General features: G+C 42.8%; 1 protein-coding gene across 2 annotated transcripts in view; it reads right to left on the minus strand.

Moving 5' to 3' along the window:
• Positions 1 to 23,833, minus strand: part of LOC146797515 (inter-alpha-trypsin inhibitor heavy chain H3-like) — a 575,472-nt gene that overhangs the window by 374,130 nt on the left and 177,509 nt on the right. For both annotated transcript variants that reach the window (XM_085624529.1, XM_085624530.1), the window contains exon 9: positions 3,064 to 3,232. In XM_085624529.1, coding sequence (XP_085480655.1) covers positions 3,064 to 3,232 — 169 coding nt within the window. The remainder of the gene's footprint in view (positions 1 to 3,063; positions 3,233 to 23,833) is intronic.

Here is a 23,833-nt window from a genome sequence, read left to right on the forward strand (position 1 = left end):
AAAATGCATTTTCTCATTGTTTTTGTGCAGGAAGGTGTGACTTTCTGCAGAAAAACAAACAGCACATGACACAGATATCCTTGCACTATGGTGCAAGGGTGCCTGTGTCACCACATGGCTGCAGTTTAAGCAGCCGTGCAGACAGAAGCATAGATTTGCAACATATTTATGTACATATGTTGCATCCCTGTGCTTCAGAAGTACTACAGCACACTGCAGTTAAAGAGGTTACTGTGTGATGCTGCAGCACTTCCTTATAGTTCTGCACTTATACATTCACCATACGCTACTAATGCATTAATTCAGTCAATTACGTACTACACATACATTCATCTAAACTTTCACACACTAACAAAGAAATTTAGCTCTTTTTTTAAACCAGGAAAGTTAGTTCTTACAAGAACTTTTTTTTTTCTTTTTTCTTCTTTTATATTTTTTTGGGGGGTTTTCTAACAATTTTGTGATTTTTTTTGGTTTTTCAGAAAAAAAAGCAAAACAGGAGAAACCAAACAATGAACTTCAGGGAACAACAACAAAAAAAAATAGCAAATTTGACTTTCTTGGCGGCGGCAGATCAGATCGATCGACTGCTCGCCATAGCACAAAGTCAGATTGCACTTAGTGCAGAGCACTTTTAAAAATTGAAATTGAGGACGAATGTCCAAGGTTTGGTCTGATGGATGCACTCGTGATGTGCTCGGCTGCGATGAGGTGGATGGTGCAGGAGCAGGAGTGTTTCTCATCCGTCGGCACTCTTCTTTTGCAAGATTGTTTGGATGAAGGGTCCTCATGTGCTTCACCATACTTGCCGTGCCGCAAGAGTATTTCTTGTTAGGATCCCCTCTCGATAGGACTCTTTTGCAAATCTTGCATGTGACCAAGGTGGCATTGGTCTTATTCTGCCCCTTGGGAAAAGTAAAAAATTTCCACCCCACTGAAGAGAAACGTTCTTTGCGTGGTAACTCCGGCAAAAATTCATCCTCAGAAGTATGAGTTGATGCAGGTGATGCCTGCTGCCCTGAAGCCATTTTTGGTTGAAAAAAGTTAGAGCTAAGTGTACCCTTAGTCTAAAAAATCTTCTTCTCTCCAAAGAGGTGGTTCTCCAAAGAAGCTCAAAGAATGATTGAAATGGGTGGGGTCTTTCAGTAGTTAGAACAGAAACTGTAATGAACCAATCAAATCTCTTTTTTTGCAGGTCACATGGGATCCGCGCACCCTGCGCTTACGCAGCACGCACGCAGCGTGCATCCGCAAAATTGAATTAAAAAGAAATATAGGATTATATGTCAAAATATATTACTTTTAAGCCAAGTTTAGAGTTTGTCTTCAATTAATATTCACATGAAATACATAAATATGTTTTTTTAAATGTTAAATACTTCTCGGGATCCGCACACCCACCGCGTCATAGACGCAGATGACGCATCGCGGAAGCGCGTAAACGGCGTGTTACGTGCATCGAACGTGTCGCGTATAGGCTGGGAGTCGCGTACCGGTCGCATTGGAATCGCGCACTCAGCACGTACCTGACGCATACTATGCACGGATGCTATTGCATAGGGATCATGAACGGTGCGCTTAGGGTGCGCGGACCCAAAAACATGGCAAAAAATATATAAAATAAAGTTGTGCACATATAGTTAAAAAAATATTTTGAAAAATATTAAAAAAATATGTTTGAAAAACCCATTAAGTTCAAATAGTATTTTTTAATTTTTAAAAGAATTAAGTGAAAAAATACATTTAAAAATGGTGATAAAAAAGTATTTTAAAAAAATGTAATTAATGAAATGACACACTGAATTTGAAAAATATAGAAATCCAATGAAAATCATTAAACATAATATCTTCAGAGATAAGTTATAGATAGGAATTAGCATTTAAAAAACCTTTGAAATTCACTGAAAAAACCATAGGTTTCATGCACGTTATAGTTAGGAATGGACATTTCCCTCGTACAAAACCCTAGAAATTCCCCTGTTATAGTGAGTTCAGCTAACTATAACTTGCGTCCCCGCAATGCACTGCTGATGACGTCACATATTACATCACTCATGACATGGTCAGTGACATCACTGATAACATCACTGATGACATCTCAAATGACATGGCTCATGTATTTCATAATATACACAGATGTACAATAATATCTGCAATAATGAAGTTTCAGAATCAAGTAGGATGACAGTTATACAAGAATTTACTTTGCATGGCGTAAGTAGCTGATCCAATGGCTTGGCTATCCACACACTCAGCATCTTGCTACTTTACTAATATTTCTTGGACATTTTTAATAAATGATTTTAACCTAGGGGAAAACATTATATGCCCATATGTAAGTTTGAACTGCACAGCTAAAACTGTCATGTGGTGGTCAGCATAGATGTTTCAAACAACCATATGTAGAAATAAGTGCTCAAATAAGAAAGGACATATACTAAAGTTGCCCTGCCAACCTTTATAACTCTACACACAGACCGATTTAGAAATCAAAAGTAGATTGATAAAAGTCACATTTCCTTTACAAGGAGAAATCCATAAATGGTATACACAGTGCTATACTTTTTAGAATGTCTCCACTTATAATGTCAACAAACCACCAGTACTAACCATTTTCAATCTAACTTTCATTAAACTGTCTACACATCAGTAAGAAATATTTTTTATATGGCTCTCCTACAAGTCTGAACCACTGCAGAGCAAGAATTACACATTGAACTAGTAATGATAAATTGCCAAATCTTAACTCCCAAAAAGATTGGTAAATTAAAGCAAACAAGGCAATAACACATGATTGATGTACTGATGATAATAACTTTCTAAAGAATTTAAAATACATATTTATGCTAAAAACGTTTAGGGAGTGTCCTGATTTTTAAACATTTTTCAAACATGTAGGCATAAGTCACATGATCTAGTGAGATGCATGACTTGGTCATACCTCAAGAATCATCCTTGTACAAAAAGGTGAATAGGGCACCCTTGATAGTATTAGTGGGCACAGCTGATGCTAGACTCACTTACTAAAAAAACAACATAATAATGAAATATAAATGTTCTTACATCCATCATCTCTAATGGTTTTCACAAAGGCCTTTGCTTCCTCTACATTCTCTGCTGTTGCTTGTATCAATGAATGTTTCCATGGTTCAACTCTGTTGTCAAACAGTATGAAATTGAAATGATCATGTTCCTTGATATCCTCCAGTATCTTAAGAAGAGCTTCCTTTGTCTGGAGAACAAACACATTATCATTGTTATCAGATAGAACACAGCATCCGCTGAGTACCTAATGCCACTCCTTTACTAAAAGCAGATAGTTTTTCTTTTTTCAACTGCATTTTCAAAATTTTAAATCAAACATGTTGTTGAGGTTCTCATCTAAAAGAGGCATCACCTTGCTGTGATGCCTGTTTTAGATCCAGATTTGGTTGAACTTGATGGCATTAGGTTGCTAAATTGTATGTGTCACCCATTAAATGATGATAAATCTATCTATACTAGCCAGAAAATATGATTGTAGTGTTTTTTTTAATGTAATTAAAATGTGTTAGATCCTAAAAAATCAACCAATTTAATTTTAAAACTATTAGTGATTCAGAATCATGTGGCTTGACTTCTGAAGAAACTCATTCTACCTTGCCTCGCCTCGTTACCGTGTCATACAGTATATGGGAATATACACATCGACCTTGATGAACTATCTGCAGGCACAGTTGGTGTATGTCAGTGCCAAGCCTTATTTTTCAATACCTGGTAAACTGTATACAATTCTGGTTCTTCATATTCATTTAGTTTATATATTTTTTGTGTATGGCAACAATTGTTCACCAGACTACTGAAATAAATTCACATAATTATGTTTATGTGTTACTTTGCATTCGTTGAAAATATCCATAGAATTTTTAATCTAGTTTCACCAACCAAAATCCAATATATTAGGTTGGTCATAAAATCCAAGAGAGGGTAGTAGGGGCTAAGATACACATGGTAAAAATACACACACAAACAGTATTGCTGTCTGATTTAGTGCTTGTGCATATTAAGATATGAGTGCAAATAGTGCTCCTGTCTGTGACGTAGCCGAGTGGATGACGACCAGCCGCCTGAAACTGAACTCAGACAAGACGGAAGTCCTCATCCTGGGCTCCTCGCCCTCCGCCTGGGACGACTCATGGTGGCCCCCCGCCCTGGGCACCGCACCCAAACCGACAGACCACGCACGCAACCTGGGCTTCATCCTGGACTCCTCCCTCTCCATGACCAGACAAGTCAATGCCGTCTCCGCGTCCTGCTTTAACATCCTGCGCATGCTACGGAAGATCTTCCGGTGGATCCCCACCGAGACTAGGAAGACGGTCACCCAGGCCCTCATCACCAGCCGACTGGACTACGGCAACGCCCTCTACGCCGGAACCACCGCCAAGCTCCAGAAGAGACTCCAGCGGATCCAGAACGCCTCAGCCAGACTCATCCTCGACATCCCCCGACGCAACCACATCTCCGGACATCTGAGAGACCTGCACTGGCTCCCCGTCAACAAGAGAATCACCTTCCGTCTCCTCACCCACGCACACAAAGCCCTACACGACCAAGGCCCGAGCTACCTCAACAACCGCCTCAACTTCTACGCTCCCAAACGCCACCTTCGATCGACCAACCACGCCTTCGCTGCCGTCCCCCGCATCCGAAGGGCGACAACAGGAGGAAGGTCCTTCTCCTACCTGGCCGCCAAGACCTGGAACACCCTCCCAACCGACCTTCGCCTGACCCAAGACCACCTCTCCTTCAGGAAGAAACTCAAGACCTGGCTGTTCGAGCAGTAGCGGCACCTTACCCCCCCCCCCCCCCCCAAGCGCCTTGAGACCCTCCGGGTGAGTAGCGCGCTCTATAAATGCCTTGATTGATTGATTGATTGATTGAGCCACTTACCACCTGGGACCTGACTGCATAGTGGGTGTGCAATTCCAATTTGAGACCTTGCACACACTAGTTAGGTGTTACTAGTGCAGCTGCTAATTTAAGATTTTTCCATTCACCTCACCTCTTCCTTAATCCACTGCCTCTCTGTAGTAATCTTGTCATACAAAAGCTTTCAACTGTGACATTTTATTTTTTCAAACTCAGAAGAGATGAGCTGCTTTACAACCACAGCGCTCAGTCACAGAACCCTAATGGACCTCCCCACTTCAAACCCTAACATTCCAAGGTTTTACCTAACATTCTGAAGATGTATAGAATACTCAAATATGAACATTTTATGCTTACAGGATATTACATAACATTCCTTTTATTTAAAACAAAAGAACAATAAAGTACTTCAAATAAAGAAGATGAAAACAGAAAAAGCTTAACATAGTAATAATGTCCCTATAATTTTATTCTTAATGGCGATAAACTGAAACAACCTATAAATATTATCAACTAATAAATTCGCTGAAGTCAAAAAATTGTAAAAACTATAGTAAAACTTTAACATGTTATAAATGGCCCACCATGTTAAGAATATTTTTAACTAATCGTCTTTACCTAAAACAAGCAGATTTGATTATATTGTGTGAACTTCTCTTTAACTTCAACATACTTGGATCCTTACTTCCCGAAAAAATAGTTTTCCTTCACAGACACACCTTCCCGTTCCACTTCATCATCTACTTTTACTACTCTCTCAAAATTCCACCATTGTACTCTAGACACTACTACTGCTGGACCACATACCTTTTCAATCAAACCTGGAGTCCGTAAACTATGAATCTCCTTTCCAAACCTGTCCTCCTTTCTCTACACAAACAACATCAGTCACTTGAAATGTACACAATTTTGCATTATGCATGTTATCATAATATTTGTTTTTGTTTCTCCCAGGCAATTTTAACGTTATGTGGGGTAGTTTAATGAAACCTCTGTATAACTCTAATGGTATTTACTATAATACAATTATTAACTATAGCCCACTGAATACTATCATTCTCGTCTTCCTTTCAACCAGCCCTTTTGTTTGAGGATGTTATAAGGAGCTTTTAAATACCATTTGCTGTGAGAAATTCCGATACTTTTTTCGATACCATCATCTGAGATCAACGCTGCTGGAAACCTTCTTTTAAAAATGTGTCCTTTAAAAATGTAATTACTGACTTTGATCTGACTTCATTAACATATTTAACTTCTGGGGAGTTTCCGTAATAGTCAGTCAGTCAAAATTCCTTTATTCGATAAATTAATATCATAAAAGACACATATACAATCCTAACAAACACAATTAAAAAACTTTCAGTAATACACACAGTTCATGCAATGAGTACCGATCATAATATGACCTATTTCATATTCAAATATAAATAGTGTAAAAAACTACAAATATAAAAATTGTACGTTAAATGTTAAAAAAATGATCTAATTTAAAACCTCCAATGGGAAAACAAGTTTTTTCCTAATACGCATAGCAGCGACCAAGAAGCTTGCGACGTGAAACATAATTCGTGGGGTACTTAATTGCTGTAAATATACAAGAGCTGGCCTAACCTGTCTAAAACCCAGCTCCCTCAATATCGGGAGCAAAAACTTCCTCCCGCAATCCTTGTAAAAACTACAGAACATAAAAAAGTGTAGAGTATCCTGTCTCGAACAATTATCACATTTGCAGGGTTCTGCACGATCCACAGGGCACCAGGTTTTGAAAAAGCCCAGAGAAAAGTGCGCCAGGTTAAACCTAAATCTGATTAGGAGATACCGATGGTATAGGGCATTCACAACAATCAGATATGGTTCAGGACCAGGGGAACTAATCAGGGCATAATTAGCTCTGACTATTGGCTTTGTCATTTCTAGCTCCTCACGTTCAAAGGAGAATAAGGTCTCAAGGGCAGTTTTGGTCAATGCAAGATCCTTCTTCGTAATGGTTTCTGGCGATCGGAAGAGGGCCTCGCGTCCTATCTTTTGAAACCCAGATTTTATGTATGCCAACCATGATATTTTATTTACATTGTCCAGTTTTAAGCAATTATTTAATAATGCATGGTTTAATGTAATTTCTTTATTTAGCCAAATCTTGAGCCAGTAAAGGAGAGGAGCAATTCTAATCAGGTCAGTCACAAAACCAATCCCCACTTCCGTATGTATAGAAAAAGTCGGAGTGGACTGTGGGACAGAAAGGGTGTCTCTAAGGAACTTATTTTCAATAAGCTGTATTTTATTATGGTTGGTATAGCCCCATATCTGACAACCGTACGTTGCGACAGCTAAACATTTTGCATCGTATACTTTTAGTAGGGCTACAACTGGTCAAGCCCCTAATCTTTTAGCAAAGCCGCTAACTCCCGAGACTGTCCTAGCAAATGCCACACTCCGGCTATTGATTTGTGGATTCCAAGTGCCCTTTTCATCAAAAATCACCCCTAAGTAGGGGAATGTTGGGACCCTGTTTACCACATCCCCACAACAGAAGAAAGTTTTAGCCCTGGATTTCTGCCTTCCCTTCCCAGCAATCAGGACCTGAGATTTTTTCGCATTTATTTTAAGATCCAGTTTTTGCATAAAATTTCCGAAGGCATCCAGCAACTTTTGCAACCCCACTCCAGTGCGAGCCAGAAGCACTGCGTCATCCGCATACAGGAGAACTGGGACAACCTGGTCTCCTATATGGGGAATGTCTAAAGATACCTCTCCCAATTGGGAATCGAGAGCGTTTATATATAGGGTGAACAGCAAGGGGGCCAGGATACATCCCTGTCTGACACCTCTGTCTGAACTAAAGTGCCTCGTGCATCGCCCATTTGAATTAACTCTAATTTTGGCCGATAAATCCGAGTGAAGATCGGCCAAAAAATATACAAGCGAAGGTTGGAGGCCCATGTTCAATAGGATATTCCAAAGTTTAGATCTATTAACAAGATCGAACGCAGAGGAAAGATCCATAAAACCCATGTACAGAAACCCCTCCTTGGCCACTGTATATTTATTTATTAAAAGGTGCAAATTTAAGCACTGGTCAATGGTGCTCCGTTTAGGTCTGAAACCATATTGTGCATCCGACAGGATCCCACTCCCCTTCAACCATTCACTTAATCTATTCAAGACCACTCTACCTAATATTTTAACAGATGAATCTATCAAGGAGATTGGTCTATAACAGGAGGGGTCCTGTCGGTCTCCTTTTTTAAAAATTGGAATAATGATTGAGGTTGCCCAAGTAGCAGGAAAACTGTTATTATTTGACCCAGTCCTGTTAAATACATTAGTTAAAATGTTTGCCCAGATATGTGGGTCAGCTCTAAACAGGTCCGCAGGGACCCCATCAGGTCCAGGGGCCTTGTTTTGCGACATTTCTTCTATGGCCCTTTCTACTTCAGGAACCTGGAAATCAAGAGAAAAAGAATTTCTTTGTGGCAATCTTGATGGAACATGATTGCCATCTACAGGAAGACTGTATATTTTTTCGAAATGGGTTAGCCATGCCTCGTCAGGAATATTACAGTCAAATTCGTGGTTTTTATCATCATTAGAAAACAAGGGCTGGTTTATAGTTGCCCAAAATTTCCCGCTATCTTTCAGGGTATCAATAGACAGAAGATTTGTCCAAGCTTCCTCCCTTAGTTCCTGTTTTCTTTGGGCTAAGGCCTGTTTATATACTAGCCTTTTAGAAACTACGAGATCCCTATCTCTAGGGATTTTTTTCAGGGCTTTCAGAAGGCCAGCGTGGGATTGAGAACATTTATTGTTAAACCATCTTTTTTCCAGCTGAGGTTTTTGCTTACCTTTAAGCAATAAATTCTGATTTATTTGTTTACAAATAATGTTAAAGGCATTTATAACCTCTGGGCCTTGAGACTCAGGATCTAGGCAAATATTAAACTCTGTTTCGGTTTGAAACCGAACTTCGGACAAAAAAGTAGCTGGGACCACTTTAGTCCACCGGAGTTTCCTACCCTGATCAGTTAGGGCAACTTCTTTCGCCAAATTTTGTGACGGATGGCTAAACGCTAATGTTCGGCCACCCGGGATTATCTCCAGGATCACCGGGTTATGATCAGTAAAAATAGAAACCTCTGTAAAATAACGTACAACTTGGACTAACATTAAGGAACTCAAAAAAATATAATCGATGATTGTACCTTTATCTTTCCCTTTAAAGGTTGGGATCCTATTTTCTCCCTCCCCACAAGCTGACTCATAAAGGTTCCATTCTGCGAGGAGATATTCTAATTTTTCCCCCTGTTTAGAATGTTCAAAATGTGGGGCGGCCGAGAATTGTGGATCCTCATGGTCATCACCTCGACACAATTTATCACAACGGTGAATATTTAGATCCCCCATCAGAAAGATCTCAAAGGAATTCGACCTTGAACTATAAGATAAAAGAAACTGCTCTAAAAGGTCCAGGTTATTGTCGACATCCATTGAGTTATATAGATTAATAAATAAAACTTCGTTTACATCGGGAGCCGAAAGTTCCACAATTAAACAGTTTAGACACCCTGCATCAAGCTGCCTAAGTGAGCCCTTTATCTCAAGGGAGATCAACGTAATCAGGCCGCCCTTTGCTCTCCCTGCTGCACTTTGTTTAGCTGGAATGTGGAAATGGCAATAGCCGTCCATAGAAAAACGATTTTGTGTGTCCCAAGTCTCTTGTAGGGATATTATATCAAATGAGCATAGGAATTCCTGCCAACTAGAGTCGTTCATTTTGGCCCTAATACCCGCCACGTTCCAACTCATAATCTTACAAGGAGGGACTAAGGGCTTTCCGGGTACTTTATCTCCCTAATATCATGATCCAAAAATTTAAGAGTCTCCTGGGCTGATGCCACCAAAATAGCAGAAGGGGCAGGCACTGGATTAGATGAAAGAGAAGGGTCAGGATGTTCCTGTGAGTATACAAAAGGAACGGGGGAACTTGGACCAGTATTACAGTCCTCTATCAAGGATGGAACAACCAGTGTAGGACAATCACCACCAAACTCTATTGGGCCACCCGGCAATTGGGCGTCGGGATTTATTCTCCTGTTAACAGCTCTATCCTGATCTATTGTATCAGTAAGGTCAAGAACTGTATTGTTTAGATTCAGTCAATCCACACCTTCAATATCATTGAGGGGACCAAAACGGTTGTGCAATGGGAGGTTAAAATCTAACATAGGTGGTCTAGGATTGCCCCTGTTTACCCTTACCCATTGTGCTGGCTGAGTGAAATAGATAGACGGATAAAAATACCGTAAGTCAAGGGTGAGGATGCCTACGGAATTTTGGGTATTAGGATGGTAGCATATATGCCTAGCTGCCATAGGATCTCTAAAGTTTATAATAATGCAATCGCCCTCCACATCCTTAATTTTGGTACCCAGCCAACTCACCCTTCGCACAAACAAAATTTCGGCTTGCAGGTTGGGTGGGAGAGACCTGTTTCCATTAAGCCAATATATGACCTTGTTTTTTAATTCTTTAAAGGATTCTGTCTTGTCGTGTGAAATCCTAGGGACACCCGCCAGAATAACCGTATAAGGAAGTGACTCTGGAGGTAAATTTATGCATGGAAGTATAGAGATCGGGCCAGTATTCAACGGGTCAGGGATAGCACTAGCGAGCTGGTCTTTATTTAAGTCTGCATTTACTGGCTTAGTTTTGCTTGCTCTAATTACAATATTAGAACGTTCTTTGTCAGGCTCCTCTGCGGAACCGGCTTCCGTCACCGTGGGTACAGAATCTGAACCACAATGAGATTTTTTAGTATGCGGAGTTGACTCGCTAATAATATCTGAAGTGTCCTTATGTGGTAACACGTTCTTAACCGGGAATAAACACCCATGGCCTGCCTGAAGTTCTAAAGCTTTTTTCATCACAGCCGTATTTGCCGACAATACGTTTTCAAGATTCTCTACTTTGGCACTCAGTTGTTTTACTCTCTCTAAGATGGGAGCCAACAATGATCTTAATAAATGTTCAAATGTATCCATGTTGCCAGTAGAAGATGGGTTCGCACGTGGCATGCCAGATGTAGTTTTAGTGACTGTAGAACTAGAAATATCTAAAAGTAAATTACAGTCTGATTGAATATTAGTATTATTTGTAGATATCTGACTTTTTGCCACTTTAGCTCGTTTTCCCTTGCTCACCCCGCCTGCACGTTTCCTTTTACAGGATTTAGGCAAACTCATATGCCCTTTACCATTGACTTTATCAGTTTCTGGTGGTATCTCTGGGTTAGGGAATAAAGGAATAGTGTTATAAACTCCCAAACAAGGTCTATTTTCCAAGATAGAAACGCTGTCTGTGCTGCGGATACTGTTTGGGCTTATGTTCGTTTTGTCTGAACCAAGAGCCTCAATGCTAGATGCCACATTTTGGACCATATCAGTAGCCACGTGAACAGGGGACTGTGCCATCCTTATGTTCCCCAGAGAGGATCTCTTAGCTGTTAGCTCTACGAACAGTCTCTTCTCTGTGAGAATGATCTCATGTTCAAGGACACGGGTAGCTCTGGAAATGAAGTCATCCAAGGAGCCTGATACAGATCCCCCTGAACAGACTTGCCCGCGTTTCCGACCAGATCTTAGAGAGGTTGCCATAATTTAAGAATGTGATAAACAATCCAAAAGCAAGCAGGAACAGTACTTTCTGCCTTGAGGCAAAGGGGTACCAATAGATCGATCTGTTACTTTTCTCGGCATATATCGTTAGCAGGAATAACGTCCAGTACCTGAGACGAGGAACAAAGAGATATGGCCCGGCCCGGCCTCCTTAGGCCCCTGACGGCCCGCCCTCTGCCCGGGCTCAGCCCGGCGCCGCCCGCGCGTGTCCCGCGATGCGGGGGGCGTGCTCCAATTTGTAGCGCCTCCAGGCACGTCCAATGGGCGTGCGCTTCCGCCCTGCCCCACCAGGTGCTGCTGGGAATTGTAGTTCCCCTCCTTGCCGGTTCCGCGGACGTTGCAAGCGCGGCGGCGGGAGGGATACCAGTGCACAGGCAGGCAGGCTGCAGACAAAGTTCCCGAAGTCACAGGGCAGGAGACCTCAGCTCACAACTGACCAGGTACAACACCCCCCGTAATAGTCAATTTCTCTATCCATAGAGAGCCACCAAAAACATTCTAAAGCTTTGTTTTGTCTACGGACAATCAAACTGTCCATATTGTGCCTTAGTTGCAATCCCCTTTCTTAAACTTGATGGTGGAGTAAACCTAGCATCTCTTAATAGTAATCCATCTTCCACTGTAACTTAATCTGCAGTTTTAACAAATGGTTGGCGATTCCTGTCCACATTTCTTTCCTTTGGGCAACAAAGTTTAGAATATTGCATAACTTTGTTAAGAACTTCATGTTCATTAAAGCCGTTTGCCAGAATTCTTCATAAAATACATGAATTAATCAAACTTAACTGCTGCTGCTATGCAATCTTTCAAATGTTCATTACGTTTCTTTTCTAAACCATCTGAATGTTCCTCTTCTATTGGGAACATTTAGACATGTCAGCTGAAGGGTGGCTTTCATCTAAACCTTTCGCCTTCCTCTCCTTATTTTTGCTGGCCTTAGGACTCTGGACTTTATCACTGTTAACTAGTGCTACAGTGCATGTGCTCACTCCCGAAACCAAGATAATATTGGCTTATTCCCCAACTGGCATAGTGAATTCACTTGTAAGTCCCTAGTAGTGTTGTACCCTTGCCCTGTAAATTAAATGCTACTAGTAGTCCTGCAACACTGATTGTTCTTCCAATTAAAGTAGTCCTTTAACCATGTCTCAGGCCTGCCATTGCAGACTGTGTGTGTGCAGTTTTAAATTGCCATTTTGACCTGGCAAAATAAACTTTTGGTTAGGCACAAACGTTCCTTAATAATTAATCCTGGGCGTAGTTCGCGAAGTAGCGCTACGCGTAGCTACGCAAAGTGCATTTTGCACTATGCAAGCTACGCGTAGCACTTTGCGAACTGCTTAGTACCCTGTTCGCACTGTGCAAGATGTCGTTTTCAATGATTACACAGTGCGGACAAGCAACCGGCACTGTGCAATCATTGAAAACGGCATCTTGCACAGTGCGAGTTGTAGTTTTCTGCCGCTCGAGTAGATTTTTACTCGAGCGGCAGCTTTCTCAACGCGGACTGGTAGTTTCTCATCGCGAGCGGTCGCGAGCATACGCGACCACTCGCAATGAGAAACCTGACGTCCCCACGTTGAGAATCTCGCCGGGAGGTTTATTTTCCACGCTCGCGATCGCCAACTTGATGTTGCTGATCGCGAATGAGGAAAAAGTCTCGCCGGCATGTCATTTTGCTTGCTCGCAGACGTCAACTTGACTTTGAGGACTGCGAGCAAGCAATAAATGACCTCTGCACTACGCAACACTACGCTACGCGTGTTTGCACTGTTCTACGTGCAATTCGCGTAGTGCGAAGTAGCGCAAACTTCGCAAACTACGCGAGCGTAGCGTAGTGCTTTGCCCAGGCTTACTAATAATGCATATAATTCACCCCTAAGGTAGGCCCCGGACAGCCTAGAGGGCAGGGTGAAGTGTTTTTAAAATGTTGGCTACATACCCTTTAGTTTTACATGTCCTGGTAGTGATACACTCTCACACTAGTTTTTCAGTACTACAAGGCCTACCTCTGCCGTAGATAACCTTGGAGTTACCTTACTATATTTAATAAACTATAATTTCCAAATGGGAGCAGGTATTCAGTTCATGTTTGGTGCCTTTGGAATTGTATTGAAAAATCCTCTCTCATGGTAAAGCCGGATTTTAAATTACAATTTTGACTAAGCCACTGTCAGTAAGTTCGCATTTTCCTGCTATAGCCATTTAGTGCATCTAGCCTGTCTGTGGGTCACCTGTATGGATTTAGCAGATATTTGCCTCCTACTGAGCTGCACACAATAGTGATCCTATGTATGCCTGGATGGATCATCACTGGGAGGATGGAAGGGCAGAGGTTTGCGCAGCCCTACTTATGCTTGAATAAGCTGTGTTCTGCCTCCACATAAAGAACACACCCCGTGTTGATTGTCTGGAGCCAGGGCAAGGAAGGAAGGAAACCTGTGCATGTCAAAGAGAATTTACAGAAGCTTCTCCCACCTTCCAGAAGAAGGGCACTGGGTATAAATATTGGCCATCGGACAGCCCCTTTTCAGTACACTTCTGGACCTGTGGATACTTTGCCTGGAAGGAGGACTGTTGTGTTCCTGAAAGGACTACCACTCTGCAAGACAGCTGCTCTGAATGACTGCTGTCCTGTTGTGCTGACCTGCTGCCTGCTGCCTTCTTGCCCAGCTAAGATGGACCTGACCTCCATCTGTTGAACCCAGGAACCCACAGTGACTCTAAGGGCTAGTTAGCTGACCTCTCTGGCCTCCTGACTAGAGCCTCAGGGACAGAAAGCTCCAAACCACTTGCACCCAGCACCTGGACTCTAACATCTGAATCCTACCCTGCCAAGTGGCCCCATTCCTGGACCTTTGGAAGTGGGTCTGAAGGTGCTCGGCCAGCCAATTGTGGGTGGACCCAGCAGAACCAATGCATCACCTCTGCTGGGTAGCACAATCCCAAGCAGAACCAAAGCATATTCTCTGCTGTGAAGGTGCTCCTAATGCAATGACTCTACATCAAACTCATGGCTCACATCCAAACTGCCACCTGTAGAAAGCTTTCCTGAAGCAGGCCCTTGCATCACAAATCCCCCCATCAACGGCAGCCTGGACAAAGATGCAGGTTTTTGCATCGTTGCCTCACAGCTCCTCAGAATCAATGCATTGCTCGACTGTGCGACGCATCCTTGATGTTAGACTTTATATCACAAGCCTTTGTTGATATGGGGGCCTATCTACACTTATTCGCCTCTTTGTATACTTTTCTGTTTGCTTCAGCCCCAGAGACAAAGTGTGTTCATAACTATCAACTAAACTCCTTAAAAGAAATGTGCTCACTTAATATGTGATTACTGAGGGCAAAGGGGGAAGGGTTGCATTGCTTCCGTATTCCGACTTTTAACCTTTGTTGCTTTTCAGCAGGATTCTAGTTTAAAGTCAGCCAGTCAGTGTTAAGTGTGGTCTCACTTAGGAGGATGTATTTCAGTCAGGGGGCAGGTGATGTGGGTGCCAGCAGAGCCGGAAGTGTCATTGGCTTTGACTGCTTACCCAGACACATGTCCATAAAAGCGGCCATGATGTCTCTGCTTCCATTGCCTGTCCCCACCAGGATGTCCATGGCTAGTCATTCACAGGGCACTCTTGAAACTGAGCCAAGTGACTGGACAATGAACATGAGGCCGTAGGTGCACAGCACAGAACTGGAAGAGCACAGGGTGCAAAGTCAGGACAGAGGCACACAGCTCATGTATGGTGCCAAAGTCTAGGCATGGAAGCCAGTAATGCGCTCAGGCACAGAGTCAGGGTGGGCAGAGAAAGGTACACAAAAACATATACAGTGCAGGTACAGTCTAAGTACAGAGCTCAAATATGCAAAGCAGGGGCAGATATGAGGGGTGTGCAGCAGAGAGAATACAAGTGTCTGAGATAGTGCCCAGGTACAGGTCTATGTATGGAGTCCAAGAACGTTACTCAGGTACAGAGATTTGGTGGGACGAGGGCAGAGACACACAGTTATGCTGTCTTGGACATGCCCAGGTACCGAGACTTGGTACAGGGCCTAAGCATCGCACTCCATTAGCCGGGACCCTAGAACAGACCATAAGAACGCTTCACTGAGTCATAGTCTAGAAGAATAAGAGAGCAGGGAGGTAATTAAGTACTGAGGTGCAGAGCCTGATACAGTCGGATGCACATGAACAGTGTAGAGAGCCGCGCATCGAGTCTGAGAATGTCCTTTACAGAGTAAATGTACAAGAGAAGATGCAAAAGCAGGCGGACCAGAGTAAGCCCTGGAAATAACGTACAGAGTCATCACATGGAGACAACGTATAGAGCACGCAAACATAGACACAGTACAGAGCACACACAAGGAGACAGAGTCCACATACAGAAACAACATCCAGAGACTGCATACTTACTGACATTGGGGCATATTTACAAGGTCTGGCGCATCTCTGCAAATCAGCAGGGATGCGCCAGAACACTTGTGACAGGCAAAATCACCCGTGTGCCACCACTGATGCGCCGCATTTACAATGCGGCGCGCCGTGGCGCACGGATGGGCAGATGCGTGTTGCATCCCCCGTCGTAAAGGCGGCGCATTGCTGGAGTTGCGCCGCAAACGCGACGCGGCTCCAGTAAGGCTCGGGGGCACCCTATGCCTAACATGCTGCATCACTCCTTGCGCCTGCTTCAAGCAGGCACAGGGTTTTGATGCAGCATGGCCGAAAAAGTGACTCAGTGAAATCTTGTAGATTTCACATCGTCACGTTTACGAGGCGTACCTGCGAGGGAATGCCCATCCCGTGCCGTAACGCCCACATGAAACCTGACACAGGTTTCATGTGGGCGCAGGGCCTAACAACGTGACACATCTCCCTAGATGCGTCACGTTGTAAATAGAGCGTAACGTGGAGCAAGGTTTATGCCGTCGCTGCGTCACAGACGTGACTCAACGATGGCGCAAATGAGGCGCAAGGGGCTTGTAAATCTGCCCCATTATGTACAGAGCCCACATAATGAGACAGCCAACATACTCAAAATAAGTGTTAGTGTGCTCTAAATGTTAAAAGATATAGACATAGGGGCATATTAGCAAGACCGGCGATAAAATTATCTTCGTTTGCTAAAACGGCGATAATGGGCTTGCTAATATGCATTATAGAATTCCAATAGAAGCTCAGGTTAGATGTGCAGGACATCTAACCTGGGCTTCTATTGGAATTCTATAACGCATATTAGCAAGCCCATTATCGCAGTTTTTGCGGCAGTTTCCTGCCGCTAAAACGGCAATCATTTTATCGCCGGTCTTGCTAATAGGCCCCATTGCTATTATTTAGCTAGATTAATTTGGATGTAAAGTGATGGCTTTAGTAAAGTAGTTGAAGAAAGTTGCATATATTTGCTATTTAGTTGGACTTCCGCTCATTCTCCTTGTTAGTATAATATTTAGGGTGATTGTGGGTTGGAGACAGTGGGAATAATGTCTCACAGATCACAGCTCACATCATTATGGTTTCAGGAGATTTGAGTTATCTTCCGGGTTACTAACTTGGCCATGCTGTGTGATCTTGGGCAAATCACATCACTGTGTCGCTGTTGAGCGTTCACTTATCTAACAGAACTAGGTTTACTTAGAAAGTAGCTAAATGCTGATATTTAGAACTATATAAGTCACTAAGGCGCATATCATCAAAGCCAGGCGATAAAATTATCGCCACTTTAGCGTCTGTTTTCGGACGGAAAGCGGGGATAATTTTATCGCCTTATCAGCAAGGTCACGCTATCGCGTGAATCCTTGCCTTATCGCCCTTTCCCCCAACGCCCATCTTCGCATCTCTAATTAGATGCAAAGTGGGCGTTCCACCCCAAGATAACGGGAGAAATGTCGAAATATCTAGCCACACGCTAACCTGCAGAGCGACCAGAAAAGTAGCGATAACCTCGGTTATGGCTACTTTCCTTACGCCTGCTTTTCAACTGACTTAGCCATGATATCCTATGGAAGGTGGATATCATGGCTACGTCTGCATTGCCCTATCAGCAAGCTTTCGCCAAACGTTGTGCGAGTATCGCTATCTCCGCAATAAAATTCAGCGTTTGCCGGCGATAATTATCCTCATGATATGCCCTTAACCGTTTACTGGAGTTGCTGCTAGTGCTAACCACAGATGCTCTCTGACCAGGTTTTAATAGGACTGACATTTTGACCACTTCACAGTTGTCTAACTGCAAATTTGTATAAAACATATTATCAAAATCTCATAATCATTCCTAATTGCAAATGTCACATTTTTTTAATCCATTTAAACAGGGGTTACCCTGGTTGAAACGAACTTCATGCACAAGTCAATGCTGCCATTCTGTGGTCATTACCATGCAGTGCAAGATCAAGAACAAAACACAGGCAAAGATGGCATTTGGGTGGGACTGAGCATGCTGGTAAAGTCCGCTCTGCCAGCTTTCTGCAGAGTTTTGCCAAACTCTGTGCTCCAAGCAGAGTGTGGAGTGGCAAAAATCTGCGAAAGTCCCCAGCGGAGTGGAGTTCACCACCCACTCCTAGAATGACCTGTGGTATCTTAAAGACAAAAAAATGTAAAACCATCCTGTGAAAACAAACGGTGCTATTTTTTGCTGAAAACGTAGGGTCTATGAGTTCACCAGTGACGCGTTCACCAGGGAGGCATTCAAAACGGTAGTCAAGGGGCATGATCAGGCTCATGTGGGGGCAATTAAGAAGGAGAAAAACCAGAGTGCCGCACTTTAGAGAGTAACATGTTGATCCTGGAGGCCCGTGTTGCCAACGGGGAGGAGGCGTCACCGGAGCTAGGACACCAGTTATGATTACACCAGCAGGATCTATGAGAGTTACTGGAGGATAGTGCCAGGACGCAGGCTTTAGCTACACAACACTGATTATATGAGGTAGGAGACAAGGCAAGTAAACTGCTGGTGTGGCTGGATAGTAGGGAGGTGAGTCGTAGGTGGGTTCCAAAGATAGTCGAGAGAGCAGGAAGAGGACATGAGACCGGGAATGAGATCTCTGAGGCATTTGCAACATATTATGAAACACTACACACATCCACATCTGGGATGACAGAGTCAGACTGGAGACATTTAAAGAGATATAACCTTACTACAACTGTCCACAGGTGACTGTCCACAGGTGACATTGAATTGATGGAGGAAGATTTGAAGGTGGAGGAGATAAGTACAGCGGCACATGCTCTAAAGTCCGGAAAGGCGGTGGGGCCAAAGAATTATTTAAATAAATGTTAAATAAAACTGTGAAATACATACTGAGTATGTTTACGAGGGCCAGTATGGAGGGCACCCTACTTTGGGACCAGAGGACGGCAGTGATAGTAGTGCTCCCCAAAGATCGTGGGTCATGCAGACCAATTTCTTTGCTGAACTATGAGGTAAAAGTCTTGGCTAAGGCCCTATCCATGCATTTGGGTGCAGAGATGACCTCACTCATTTATCTGGATCAATCCAGATTTATGCCTCATAGAGAAACTAGACTAAATCTGCAAAGATTGCTTGGTATCCTACATGTCACAGAGTGCAATTTCGCTGACCTGGTGGCCCTCCTGTCCTTAGACGCCAGGATAGCTTTTGATAGTGTGGAATGTAGTTACCTCTTCACTGTTTTACACCGTCTTGGCTTTGGGCCTAAATTTATTGGGTGGGTAAATCTTCTATATGAGCAACCGTTAGCTAGGGTGTGGGTCAACTCCAAGTTGTCTTGAATGTTCCCTCTGTAGAAGGGGACCCCTATGTTTTTTGTCTTAGCCTTAGAGCCGCTTGCACCATGGGTATGACAAGAACCCCTCATATGGGATATCCCTGGTGGGAGAAGAGTGGGACAAATGATTAATAGGGAAGGTGTTAGACTTAAATATCCAACACCAGTTCAACAACGTCCCTGTAATGGATTGTATATTTTCAATTGTAAATTATTTTCACTGTAAGCACGAGATGAGCATCCGTGCTCATCTCATGTTGTGTTTCAATATGCTTGTTATGTTTTGACAAGCCTTTAAATGTGCACAGTAGTGGATACCGTTAAAGCGACAGTCAGCTGTTGGTATCCAGGCCGACAGAACGTGCTTTGGCGTGGGCATCTTATTGTAGAATAAATCTACTTCATTATTCTTCGGCTTGCTTCTGATCCATCATTTCATATTGCCGATAATAGTTTCACCCACTGACAAGCGAATTGGTTAATTTTGTGTTTTTAGCCCATCTCTGCCTCGTCTAGGATTGCAAAGCCACTCCATTCTGCATCACACTGTACTTCACCAGCAGCTTCCCGTGGGCCAGCGATTCCTGCATTCAGCTCTTGGTGCCTCATACAATTTATTTGGCTTTCCTGACCAGGAACTCCACATGCTGGCTACTGCGCTCTCTGCCCCGATGGACCTCGCATTAGGGTAGACTGCTTACGCCAGCAAGTGGGGCACACGTCTTCATGTTGGATGTTGGTGGTGGCCATTTTCTATTGGTATATCGCTCTCAATATTTCAGCAACAGTTATTGCTAACGCGTCTACCTGGGCACACATCACGTTGGATGTCAGTGGTGGTTATTTTGAATTGGTCTATTGCTTCTACTCTTGTGCAATGGCTGCGTATGTGCTTTCACAATCGGTGACAGGCACACCAATTCTTCAGAATGACAGCTGTTTCCATTTCTGTTCTACTGCAATGGCACACTGCCCCTACTCTTCTGCAATGAAGTTTTCACAATTTGACTGCACGCTCGATGACAGGCACACCACTTCATACAGATACAGTCTTTTCACAGCAATTTAACTGAATGTAGGGTACATTTATATTTTCTGCTTGCGCTTTTAGTGACAAGCACACCATTTCTTTAGAGCTACAAGCCATTCTTTATTGCTCATTTTACGTTATTATTCTCTATTATTTTATGCTTTCTTATTCTTCTCTCCAGCAGTTCTGACCCATTAAGGAAAAGCATTTGGTATAGACCTTTGGGTCAGTTACTACTGACCCTCCAATTATTTGCCTATTGTTTTGTTTTCACAGCTACTTCACAGAAAGCAATGGTCACTCAACCACCACCTTTCTTAAGTAAAAGTTGATGGACAGCTGATTTAAGAACATTGCTTGTGTGCAGGTGTACCAAGATGATATATTGATTTGCACCAAATATTTGGAGCAACATAACATCATCTTGGGGAATGCTTTAACAATTTTGTTACAGAGAGGTTTGACAGTGAAATTAGAAAAGTGTAGGTTTGCTACCTATGAGTATTTAGGGCATTCTGTGCCACAGGATGGCATAAAACCAAAGGGATCTCTAATCAAAGCCATCGCTGACGCTAAAACGCCAGGAGACAAGGATGCACTTCGCTCATTTATTGGTTTAGCAGAATATTATGCATGATTTGCATCTGGTTAAACTCAGTCTGTGGAGGCACACAGGATTTTGCTTAGAAAGGGACAAAAATGTACATGGTCTGACGATCTCAAAATTGCGTTCGAAAATTTGAAGAGACTAATTGTGTCAGCCCCTACTTTTTGTGAAAGTCGCACATCTACCATTATGGTGGAAGTCAGTGCATCTGGTTTAGATGCCATGCTCACTCAGTAAACAGAAACTGGTAATAATATTATTGCATTTGCATCCATGTCCCATAAATCATACGAGTGCCAGTATAGTACCATAGAACGAGAAGCCTTAGCGTGTGTATGGGCAGCCATTTGATTAGGACATACATTTGGGGCACAAGATTTAAGCTGGTTACAGACCACAAACCTTTAGTTCATATTTTCACCAATTGTGTACGTGGTGACATGTCTGCTAGCCTCACTAGATTGGTCTCTAAGTACAGGAATATAACTTTATCATCAGTCACATCCCAGGCGGGAACCATTTCCTTGCTGATTGTATGTCACATTTTGCTACGGATGATGTTGATGATGTGCCTGATGATGTAGAATGTGTTGCTTTCATTGATGCTCTCTCAGAGTGTAACACTGTGGATCATGAACAAGACTGGGTTAGTGTGGATGAGCAGAAGTGAGGTGTTTGGCAGGGGATTTGAAGACTATTGCACAAATATCAGAAAATATATCTGAGGAGAATGGGTTTGTGCTTGCACAGGACCATTGAGGTCATTTATGTGGCACCAAAACAAGCATGAAGATTAAACAGCTTTACTGGTGGTCCGCCTTGGACAGTCAGGTCGAGTCAGTTGTTGACAAATTCCCTAAATGTCTGTTATCAGACAAACATTGGGGAAGTATTAATACCCCTATTTGCCCCTCTCCATTCCCTGAAAAAGCGTGGGAGAAGTTAGGATTAGATTTCTCCAGATTATACTCCATTTTACCCAGCAACATGAAGTAAGCCATTCTACTTGTAGATTACCACTCAAAGTGGATCTACCATGCTTTCACAGAGTCCCGAGACACTCATACATGTACTACATTTTTAGAACATGCCTTTTACATATAAAGGGCTCCCAAATCTTGTTACAGACAATAACACCCACTTTGTCTCTGAACACATGAAGAAATCTTTTCTAGCACGGATGTTAAGCACCTTAAAGTAGCTTTATACTCTTGATCTTCCAATGGTATGGTTGGGCGCGCCAATAAAGTCATCATGGAGGACGTCCAAACAGCATTGGCTTCAGGTCTGGATGTTACAACATTTGTGGACCAGAAAGTATGAGGTTAAAATACATCATTGCATTGTACGACGGGTGTTACTACTTTCTCTTTACTAAGAGGTAGGAATATGCACACGTCTTTTTGTCCGTGGTTATGTGGTAAGTCTCACAAAGGAAATGAAACAGTACCTTCCAAGGATGTGGTTGTTGCTAGGGTGACTTTGAAGCAAGCGGAAATGAAGTTGAGATTCTCGAAAGGGCGCAGTTAAATGCGTGGATGTGGTGATTGGGTAATGATCAGAAATCCAGTCATAAAAGAGAAGGGTGAGTCAAAATTCTTTGTCCCAGTGCAGGTAGACGGAGTCAGCAAGGGCTCATTTGGGAAAAGGGTTGGTGGAACAAACCCCAGCTGGTTAAGCTTTCTCCAGACCAAGTTAGCATCATGTGCAATAGGATAGTTCAGGTACATAATGTAGATTTGTCACAGTGGCCTCATTCCCCTTGTCAGCCTTCAATAGACAATGATGTGGAGGCTGCTCAAGGGCCCATGAGCAGCAATTAAGGTATTGTGTGTAGACATTTGACCTCTGTCCCTGAGAAATCAGATACTAATTTGGTAGTGCCTCAAGCTAGGAGAGTTTCCAACAGATTTGATGATTTTGTAATTTCTTAACTCACTTTCCAACATGTTGCTGCTTAGGAGTTATTGTATTTCTGTTTCAAATAAAAGGGGGAAGAGGCTGTGATGGATTGTATGTATTCAATTGTAAATTGTAAGCAGGAGATGAGTGCCCACGTTTATCACGTCATGTGTGCTTTAATATGCTCGTGATGTTTTGAGCAGCTTTTCCACGTGCCCAGTAGTACTGAGGGCATGGATACTGTTACAGCCACAGTCCGCTGTTGAGATCCAGGCCAGCAGGGGGTGCTTTGTCATGGGCATCTTATTGTAGAGTAAATCTACTTCTTTATTCTTCGTCTTGCCTCCAAGCTATCGTTTCGTAGCCCCCTACAGCATCTCTTTGTAATGACTTACGTGGTAAAGTCATGTGTGGTAACATCGCATGTGGGTATTGACTTCACTGCAGAGGCTGGTCATTGTAAAGACTGTGGGGTAAAAAGGATGTTTTCCAAATGTGAATCTCAAAACTACCAGGCTAGGTGGAAAATCAACTCTACCTTCAAGTTTCTTGACATTCTCTTGACATACATTTATGAAACTCTTCATCACTCTTAATCATCTCCTAAAAACAAACCATGAAGATGCTTTAAATTTCTCTGCCTTCAAAGCCTAATAAAGAAAGTAAAAGATACAAGTTCCTCTCAGTTCTAAAATGTGGATAATACTCTGCACGCAAATTGTAGAAACGACCTGCCATTTCCCAACTCAAAGTAGCTTTCATGTAGTCTTGTGGATGTATTCTCAATCTCAAATGTCCACACTCACAGTAGTGAATGCAGATACATCATCGCAAAACTCAGAGACGTGTTAATTAATTGCATTTCAGCAGGCCCTTCTACATTCCGCAACAAGTAAGCCTTTGTCTTACCCTCCTTTTGACATGCGCAACAGCCAGGCCCGGCCCTTCTACCTGTGGAACGCTGCTGCAGGCGAG

Source organism: Triturus cristatus, chromosome 9, assembly GCF_964204655.1.
Source record: "Triturus cristatus chromosome 9, aTriCri1.1, whole genome shotgun sequence".
Lineage (NCBI taxonomy): Eukaryota > Metazoa > Chordata > Amphibia > Caudata > Salamandridae > Triturus > Triturus cristatus.